General features: G+C 40.0%; 1 protein-coding gene across 2 annotated transcripts in view; it reads right to left on the reverse strand.

Annotated features, from left to right (window-relative positions):
• pou2f3 (POU class 2 homeobox 3) overlaps window positions 1–958 on the reverse strand; it is a 27,933-nt gene extending 26,975 nt beyond the window's left edge. Inside the window, exons 1-2 of one of the 2 annotated variants that reach the window (XM_080434629.1) lie at window positions 820–958; window positions 18–77 (exon numbers count right to left, since the gene is read on the reverse strand). In XM_080434629.1, the coding sequence (XP_080290755.1) occupies window positions 18–69 (52 nt within the window). In that variant the 5' untranslated portion in view covers window positions 70–77; window positions 820–958. Of the gene's footprint in view, window positions 1–17; window positions 195–819 lie in introns of those variants that run through there. The other variant, XM_080434630.1, reaches the window with a different exon arrangement.
• Window positions 959–10,848: the final 9,890 nt, after the last annotated feature.

The following is a 10,848-nucleotide window of genomic DNA, read 5'->3' on the forward strand; positions in this document are numbered from 1 at the left end:
ATTGAAATAAAGCTCACCTGCTTGCTGGACGTGAGTCTCTGAGTGCTCCGCTGCCTCTGCGCTGCTCATCTTAATATCTGTAATGATAAATATGGCTGATTTTCCTAAAGGATTGTAACTTTACCGGGGCCGGTGCGGCACTCCGATCAGCCAGGAAAATGATCTGGAGCTCATTCTAATGCGGTGCCCCCATCAGCATATGACACACTCACTCACACACACACACACACACACACACACAAACACATACACACACGCACGCACACACACGCACACACTCGCACACACGCACGCACGCACACACACGCGCGCGCACACACACACGGTCACACACGCACACACACACACACACACACACACACACACACACACACACACACACACACACACACACACACACACACACACATACGTGCACGCATGCATACACAGATAATGCACGTTATGATATTCATGGGCCAGGAGCATATCCCCAGTAAAGCACTAGACAAGTTGGCTGTCCAGTTTGTTCCTGCACGCGACCTCTCACAGTCACAGCAGTATAGGCTCCCAAGTCACCTTCCAACCATAGCTCCCAAAGTGGCAAACTTGCCACTTTGCCACTTGCCACAGTGGGAAAACTTGCCACTATGTACTTGTACATACACAGTAGCTCTGAGAGACTACAAATGGAACCGAAAGGTTCCATTTGTAGACTCTTCAGCGCTACTGTGTATGTATTTGTACACTGAGGATTTGACTGCGTGTATGACAACAAATGTAACATTATTTCTGCATATATAAATGACCTGGTTATAGTATGTACATGTTGTGACTCACCTGAGTTGAACAGAACCGCTTGCTTATCTCTGATATTGTCTCTCTTCGGGTTTATTTAAAAAGGATGCTAATATAGAGATGTAAGAAAAAACAAAACAAGAAAGAAGTGCGGGAGACTCCACGGAGGCTCATCTGCATTTTGCTCAGTGGGGTTTTAAGTGGAGGAACGCTGCAACCCTCTACAGCACAGGTTATACCACACACACACACACACACACACACACACACACACACACAGGCCTATTTGCATAAGACTCTGCGTGTGTCCTATCCAGCTCTAGACAGTTTGCATAAAACAACAATGGGGTTACTGCGAAGAGAAGGGTGTGAGTGAGCTCCTCTCTGTGTGTGTGTGTGTGTGTGTGTGTGTGTGTGTGTGTGTGTGTGTGTGTGTGTGTGTGTGTGTGTGTGTGTGTGTGTGTGTGTGTGTGTGTGTGTGTGCGTGCACACACACACACACACATACGGTGCATGTTCATACAAAGGGTTAAATAGATAGGGAGCAGTTTAAATGCTCATCAGAATGTGACAGCCTATAAGAACACTTAACTCCATTGGCTCCCGGTTGCTTCCCGCGCCAAGTACAAAATACTGATGTTGGCCTACAAGGCAAGCACAGGCATGGCACCCGGCGCGTATACCTTGATTTAGACTAATTGATTAATAAGTGATTAAGATTTGTAGTGCTGAATTTTCTGTGTTCAATTTACAGCAAGTCCTCTGTTTCAAGTTCATTCCTGTGCAATTGTTGTTCTTAGCCAACAAAGCGGTTGTGGTTCCGAAGCTCAACAACACATCATATCCAAGAAAACGTGTGTTCATGTACACTTGTCTATGTCTGTCTGTACAAAACAGTGCAGATTGTGATGAATGGTTCAAAGGTAACATTATTAAAAAAATAACAGAAATAAGTGCCGGTTAGAGAATAAACCCATATAGGGCTTACACGAGGTTCTCACCTAAAATAATAAACAAGTAGTAAGTTAAGCATAGTAATCAAACATAAGACACGACAAACAACAAGCACCTTGTGTGTAGCTGAATGTGTGGGTGCGTGTTTCTGTGCGTTGAGTGTGTGTGTGCGCGTGTCTGCACATGTGTGTCTCTGTGTTTGTATTAGTATTAGTATCCATGCAGATCATAGACTAATCTTCTTTAGGCTATGATAATAGGTTGATTAAAGTTGAAATGAGATAATAACTGTAACATTATTTCCTCCGGTGATAGGAGTGGATATGTTTGTATTTACAGTTGGGTTAAAAGGGGATGTGACTCAAACCTCAAACCACACGAGGTTTGACTAAATTCATGTGAGAAGAACAAATACACAAAGGAGACGCTGCCAATCCCCCTTCCTCATTCACTCTCTGAACCTGAGAGGTAAATACAATGCTGTACATGCATCCCATGTTTATAATGTGTTAGAAACATGCAAACTTATAATGCATTATAATCTGCATGTAACACTGTATAACTATAGTTGCAAGCACTCAAATATTCATAATGCTTTATAACAATCATAAATAAAGCATTGTATAATGACTATAATGTCATGTATACATGCATTGTAATCTGCTCATAACACTGTATAATTACAGTTCTAAGCAAGTACTCATAATGCCATCATAACACATTAGATAAATAAGAGAATTGCTGAGCACTGGCAGCATCCAACAAAGCTAGGCATATCAATTGCAGTGGTGGAAAGTAACTAAGTACATGTACTCAAGTACTATACTTTTGAGGGTTTTGTACTTTACTTGAGTATTTCCAATTTCCAATACTTTTACTTCTACTCCACTACATCTCAGAAGAAAATATTGTACTTTTACTCCACTACAATTATATACTAGTTACTTTGTAGATTTTTGTATTGATTTTTTTGTATTGATTTTTTTAAAGACAGTACAGTGTAACAGACGATACAGAAAACAACCAAAAAAACACAAAAAAATAAAATAATATATATATATATATATATATATATATATATATATATATATATATATATATATATATATATATATATGTATAGAAAAAAACATTACAATAACAAAAAAGGACACCAAAAAACAATACACATTGCTAGGTTTACAGGTGCAGCTGCCTTTTCAACATCCTCCAGGGTCTTGTTCTCACATTAGCCCATCTGAGAATATGCCAGGAGTCCATATTTTATCATAAATGTCCATGTAGATTTTGATTATTATTACAAAACACATTAACCACTTCAGCCCTATATATATTTCGGCCATTTGAAAATAGCCGATCTACAACCTCACAATGCGTTGCGATGCGACACATTGTGAGCTTGTAGATCGGCTATTTTCAAAATACTTTTTACACATTGATTTTGAACTTGTGCAACATTGCGCACAATGAGTACTTTTACTTTTGGTATAAGTACATTTTTATACCAATACGAATTCCGGACTTTTACTATTTCTACTTTTACTTTACATTGCAGTATTGGTAGGCTACTTTTACTTAAGTAAAGAATGTGAGTACTTTTACCACCACTGATCAATTACAAAGAGGACCTTATCTTTTAAAAGTATTGACTGCTATATGACAAAATGATGTTCACATTTTTGTGGCTAGAGACATAAAACGTCTTTAGGTGTTGGTTGGAGGTCAAAACAGTCTATACAGTCTTTGGCTTTGTGTTGTAGGCTACAATCCACATATTTTGATCCGGAACCTCCATGAGGAGGCAGATAACGGCGAGTTGTCATGGTGGTGTTAGATTCCGTATGTTCTAAATCACTGGTTCCCAAACTTTTTAGCTCGAGACCCAAAAGAGAAATCAGTTTGCCTGGGACCCAAACTAGTGAAAATCAGCATCTGCTATTTTCACTACTTCTTAAACTTTTTTTATTTTATTTATGGAAATTATTTAAATTATATTAAAAACAATTGGAATTATTTTTAATTGATGAAAAGTTTTTTTGTTTACGCTTTTTTTTTAAATTTTGAAATAATATATATATACTTTTTATATTTACTCGTGAGCCATAAAAATTGGTCCGCGACCCACTGTTTGGCAAACAGTGTTCCAAATAACTTGAGAATGGACAGGCAGACTTTCATGGGGTTTACCCTCACTCCAACCCTTGATGCTGAGTGCCAAGCAGGGAGGCATTGGGTCCCAGTTGTATAGTCTTTGGTATGACCCGGCCGGGGAATCGAACACCGACCTCCCCAATCTGAGGGGCGGACACTCTAATCTCTAACTGTCATGACCATTCTCTTCTCATTGAGTGTGTGCTCCTCCCCTCAGGCAGTTGCTACAGACAGTCTAACCTGAAATCATTCACTTGAGTCCCTATACTTTGTCGTACATTGAAAAGGGAAAATAGCAGAATCTACAAACTCACAATGCGCTCCCTAATGTTGTAGAAATTTGGACAAACAAAATGTTGCCTATACAATGACGGAATATATTCTATTCTAGTCTATTCTAGAATAGAATGGAGTAGAGTAGAGTAGAGTAGAGTAGAGTAGAGTAGAGTAGAGTAGAGTAGAGTAGAGTAGAGTAGAGTAGAGTAGAGTAGAGTAGAGTAGAATAAAAAATGTATTCCTGGAGGTGAGATGGAGGACAGTTAAGATACTGAACAGAACAGAACTGAACTGAAATAAACAGGTTCCAAGGAACTTAAATGACTCAGTCACCTCTGACTCCACCATTGAGCCGTTAATGCCAGAGGGGAGTGGGCCGTCTATAATCATCCCCCCACTGTCCAGTGTTGCCAAGTCTGCTTATTATAAGCGACTTTGGGCTTGTCTGGAAAAAAAAAAAAAAAAAAACACAAATCTTGTATGTGGCACAAAATAATTTCAGATAGGGGTCCATTGTCAAATACATATTAATTTGGGGGTCTGTGGCATGAAAATGTTTGAGAACCACTGTTCCACTGCAAGTTATGTTTTGTTATTAAATCTCTGATGTTCTAATAATTATATTACAGTACATTGAATTAAAACATATTTGTTTTACCTATTTTAGCTATTTTGGCACATTTTGCCACGGTTAATGTGCCAAATGTAGTTTTTAATAAAATGCTTGTGATAAAACACAAATAAGCATATCAGACAGTCTACAGTACATATTTCCCAAGAAGCTTTGCTTTGACCAGAAGCAGGGATAAAACAACCAGTCAAAATAATGAATGACCTGTGGGGGATATCAAAAGCAGAGACATGGATCCGCCCCCAAAAAGACAATAACATAATGGTATGACTTGTTAACTTCCAATTGCACTTGAGCGCCATGTCAATTATATTTAAAGACATGATAAACCAGGTGTGTTAGTGTAAGTCAACTGACAACTGTAACAATTAAACCATCTGTTACGTGTATGGGTATGGGGAGACTATGCCCCCTATTCCGTGGCAGTTTTCCCAGCCTAAACCCTACCCTAAACCTGTTAAATACTGATAATGGAGCTGCCCTGCCCCAATATGTTATTCTAGCACCTGCTCTACCCGTCACCCATTATGCCGACACCGTTATTTGCGCGTGGAGGCGTGCTCATGGGCGTGTTGTCGCTATATCCCCCACATTGCCATTCTGAACCCACACATGGGTACGGCTTTGGGAGGATAGTGGGTTCTAAACGCACCTGCCAAGTGCACAAAGACACTGCAATGGCTTTGTGCGTTGGACCATGAGCCGTGTTGCCAGCCTTGGCGAGAAATAAGCAACCGCAGGTCTATGAAAACAAAAAGAAGCAACTATAAGGCCACATGAGCACTTCAAACTACTAACTAGAGCTTTCATATCCCCTAAATATTTCAGCTGGGCTCGACAAATAATTGACAAATTAGGCCCAGCCCAGCCCGTCAGTCATTTTTCTAAAGAAGCTTAATTGCTGCATGCAGCCTTTTTTCTCATGAAATCTTGATAATTTGTTAAGAACAGGAGTCATTCTACCCTATTCCAACAGTCTATATTTTATTTAAATAACAGCTTGGAGCAAATAGGGCTATATAAATATATACACTGCCCCATAACCATTTTAAGAATGATATTCGGTTATTATATGAAATATATTTTTAATTGAGATATTTTCGTTTTTTCCATATTGCTGTCATGTCTTAATAAAATCATGCTTTTAACAAGCAAAATAAGCAGTACAAAATAGTTTGGATTACTTTGTTTGATGGGAAAGAGTTGCGATGGAGAAATCACATCCAATGTTACCTTGTAGGCTACTGCCCGCTGCCTGTGCTCTCATTTGAAGAAATAATCCAACATTTACTTTGAGGCGAGGAAGACATGAAGAAAGCTTTTGCCGTCGTGACAACTGACAGTCAAGACAGCTGATTGATTTGTATGAGGGGCCGTTTAGGCCAAAAATAATGAAACACTTTCACACACGCTAACGAGACAGTCTTATACTTACTACTGAAATGCTTTTACCTTCAATTTTGAGACGCTTTCACACACGCTGATGAGACACTCTTACATATACTATTGAAATGCTATACGTTCGATATTGAAACACTTGCACACTCAAGATTTGACCTACTTTTGCGCTGCGCTGGTAATTAATTATTTGCCAGCAGCTGTGTAAGAATAGTATAACTATTTTAAATGGCTTTCATATACTCTTGGGGATCTGACTAATATGACAAGTTGCGTATTGTGAACACAATACGCTACAAATTAATTAATATATGAATTTATTTCGATAAAAAAAAAAACGTCGACCCGGCCCAGCCGGTGCCGACGGGCCGGGTCGGGTCCCGTTGGGTTTGGGCTAAAATCTTAAGCACTTACATTTTTTATAAGATGATAGGATCATCTGTGATTTTCATTTTGGCTGCTGTCTCGTTAAACCCAGCTGCTGGTGAATATTATATTATATGTCATATATATTATATTATTATTATATTCCCCACGTAAACGCTACGTTCATGTTTACTGCATTAAAGCAGGAGTTCTCAATCTTTTCAGGCCATCGACCCCCCAAAATAACCATATTTGAACTGGGGACCCCCCCATTTTGGTTGACTCGGTTCCACAGATAAATATTGTGAAAATAGCAGATCTACAAGCTCGCCAGGCGTTGGGAGCTCCATTGTGGTCTCGACCCACAGGTTGAGAACCACTGCATTAAAACCTCCAAGCAAGTTACATGTCTAGTATGTTGTTGACCACGTAATGTAATGTTTTTGGTTTAGTGTTAGGCTACTCCGTGGCGCGCGCACGCCTCATGCGCAGCTCGATCGCGCCTCATTGTTTAGGGTGCCCAAAATAACAGATCTGTAAGCTGTCGACACGACATGACGCAGCGCGTTGATAGCTTGTATATGTCTGTTATTTTGGGTAGGTAGGCGACGCACATAAGCATCGCAGCAATGTATCTGGGTTTGAGAGGCTATGATTGATGTAAACTTAAAGTGTAGCTCTGTTCGGGATTATTGAACAAAGGTGGATGATGAAAGATAACGGGGACAATATGGATGTAACTTAACTGCGTCACTTCAGAGGAAACTATGGAGCTACTTCAGAGATGTTTACACACCCCTGGAATCCATTAGAATGGTGGAAATAGAACAATAACAGCCAACGTGAGTACATATAGACCTTTCCTAAAACTGTCCAATTTATTATAGCCATATGCTTGTATGTCTGTGTACCACCGCCCGGTCCTGTGGTCGACAAGCTGGAGGTCCATGGCTGCCTGTACGAGCGTTGTCGCAACATGATGTAATTCATTATTTGGGAGCAGCCGGTGTGTACCAATATACCAATAGTATAAATATTTTAAATGGCTTTCATATACTATTCCGGATCTGACTAATATGACAAGTTGCTTATTGTGAACACAATAGGCTACAAATTAATATAAAAATGTATTTGGATAAAATAAAAAAAAGAAGGAAAACAAGCCCAATGTGGCTTATAATGATCAGACCAGGCAACAGTGCAGACAGGGAGAGAGGAGAGCATATATTGGATCGGGGATGACGGCTAGTGCAGTCTTCTCTTAAAGGCAAAGGCTTAAGGCACGGTGATTGGTTTTATCATTGTAACGCCCAAACCACACCTATGCATAATGTAAGGGCTCAGGTGTTTGGCGGGTGAGGGGGGTGCCACAGAATACCAAAGTTTGCGGGGAAACGCCTCTTGCCTAGTCCTAAATCAGTAATTAGTGGCTTGTTCAAATTGAACCTGGAATAGGGGCCTATATGTTTAGGGGACTGTGTATGGTGTTTTTCTCCCTGCTACTCTCTGCCTGCTGCTCTCTGTCACTCACTCTCAGGTCCAGCCCATTCACTCAACACCACCGGTTGGTCCTTCCCCTCATCAGTCCACCAATCACCTCCATCATCATGAGATATAAAGCACCTGTGACGGCAGCTGTCTTTTAGTGATGTGCTGATACCACATTTTTTCAATTCTATACGAAACCGATATTTTTGGGGCCGATTTTCCGATACCGATACCAAGGGGGTGTGTAAGTGGGACTGAGTTACTAGGGCCCCAGGTAAGGGGGGCCTAAAAAAAAAAAAGAAACACATATTTTTTAAAGGGAAAAAAATCTTAGGGGGGCCCACAGTGAATCTTTGTACCCAGGGCCCAGAATTTGGTGCTACGCCCCTGGGTGAGTGCCACCCATTGTATTTTCTGTTTATTGTTAGAGTAGGTAGGATTTGTGTTTCTCTTTTGAGTAAGTAAGGTCTTTATTTTATTTAGACAGTGAGTTTTGGTTTTACTACATTCTTTCCTTTGGCACCACCTGACCCTCCCTGTATTGTTACTTGGCATCCATTTATTTTTGTTCACCTTAGTTTGTTAATAAACAACTTTTCAGTTAACCTCAACCTCTGTCTGTCTCAAGTATATAATTTGGGTACATGTTACCGTCCCTTCCTCCTGGACCACCATCTGGGACATAACACCATCCAATTTATAATTTATTATTATAATAATATATACAATATACAATAATGATATTAATAATACATTATGCATTAGGTATTGATATAGTTGGTCTTCATATTTATATTTATAGAGTGTGTATCGTTTCAGTGTAGGCTGGTTCTTGGTTACTGGTACAATTACTGGTTTACTTATGTATTACTTTATTATTAGATTACTATTTTTAAGCATTTGATGTATCATGTGTATTATGATGTTTTATGATGTATTATCTTGTGTCCTTGCTTAGTATAAATCGCTCTGGATTAAGAGCTTCTGCTAAATGCCTAAACTGTAAACTGTGTTTGGCCTAAGCTGGTCTTGGCCGTGTGGCACATTATGCTATGCAAAAATCCCATAGTGCCCTCTAGTGGTGAGGTTGTGTAACAGACAAGACAAAGCATCTTTTCAAGCTCCTTCTCTGACCTGCTTTCTATACTGTACCCAGTGGTGGGAAAAGTACTCAAATTTTCTTTTACTTAAGTCAAACTATCAATACTGCAATGTAGAAGTACTCTGTTACAAGTAAAAGTCCGGAATTAAACATTTACTTGAGTAAAAGTACAAAAGTATAAAAGTATAAAAATGTACTTAAAGTACGAAAGTACTAAAATGTTTGAAAATAGCAGATCTCCAAGCTCTTGTAGATCTGCTATTTTCAAATAGCCTAGGTTTAAGATAGGGCTAAAGTGGTTAATGTATGTTTCTATCATAATTGATATCTACAAAGTAACTAGTAACTCAAGTTTTAAAATAATTGTAGTGGAGTAAAAGTACAATATTTGCCACTACTCCCTGTAGTGGAGCAGAAGTAAAAGTACTGAAAATGGGAAAAACTCCAGTAAAGCAAAAATACAAAAAAGCACAGTACTCGAGTAAATTTCTTTACTCGAGCCCCTTTCACTGGTGGAAGAGTTCAAAGTAAAATAGTTGGAAGGACAGTAAGTGTGTACTTTCATTACTTAAACGACATTTTTCTAACACACGATTTACATTTCTGACTAATAAAGTATTCAATCAATCAATCAATCAATCAATCAATCAATGAAGGCCATGGCTGCTGTGGCCCCTCCCTCCTGTTGTCCTTCTGTCCCTCAACAAAATGGTAATAATGAATTGCATTTTTATAGCGCTTTTCCAAGTGCTCAAAGCGCTTTACAATGGTTCATTCATTCATACAGGTGGGGGACATTGGGAGGTGGAGCGGCGAACAGTCGACGCCAGCGTCCCCACTTTTCCCACATTAATGGTGGCAAGCGGGCGCCGACCGAATCATTGGAGGCAATGTAGGGTTCAGTGTCTTGCCCAGGGACACTTCGACATGTGGTCAGGAGGAGCCGGGTTTCGAACCGCCGACCCACGGATCATTGGACGACCTGCTCTACCTCCTGAGCCACAGCCGCCCAGGTACCACACCCGCACACGCCCAGGTACCACACCCGCACTGCTCCAGCTGATTTCATAGTTTTCTCCTCTGCCTGTGTCCTGTTAATACCGTTTTTAAACACCGGTGTCTTTTGTAGAGATTCTCAATTCTTAACTCCCCCTGACTCCCCGTCTTCAAATGAGTGCAATGACTCTGATTGGTGCAGGGCCGAGTGTGTATGAACTTTTGACTCGGGAGTTTCTATACAAATATTGTTAATTCGTACATACCATTACCAATACATTATTTTGTGAAATAAAGAGCTTTTTTATTTGATGTATTTCACTGATAGCTATACTATTATGTGTTAAAAAAATCTACATATTTGATGGCCATCCTGCCCTGACATTTGGCCACTTTTGCCCTAAAAAACTAAAACAAGACATGACAGTCATGTATACCAGCTAGCTGCCTATCTTTCTTCTCTATGTGAGAACTGTGTGTGTGCGCGCGACGTGCGTGCAACGTGCGTGCGTGCGTGCGTGCGTGCGTGTGTGTTCCGATTCGCAGAATCTGGCAACACTGCCAGTAGGGTTCTGATACCACCATAGCATGGGAGGACGAGACCGCCGTCTGCCTACGGTAAAGTAAATATAAAGTACATTTACTCAAGTACTGTACTTAAGTAAAATGTTAAGGTATTTTTCACTTTCCTGGAGTATTTCCATTTAAC

The sequence above is a fragment of the Gymnoscopelus braueri genome, assembly GCF_963280865.1.
Source record: "Gymnoscopelus braueri genome assembly, chromosome: 8".
Taxonomy (NCBI): Eukaryota; Metazoa; Chordata; class Actinopteri; order Myctophiformes; family Myctophidae; genus Gymnoscopelus; species Gymnoscopelus braueri.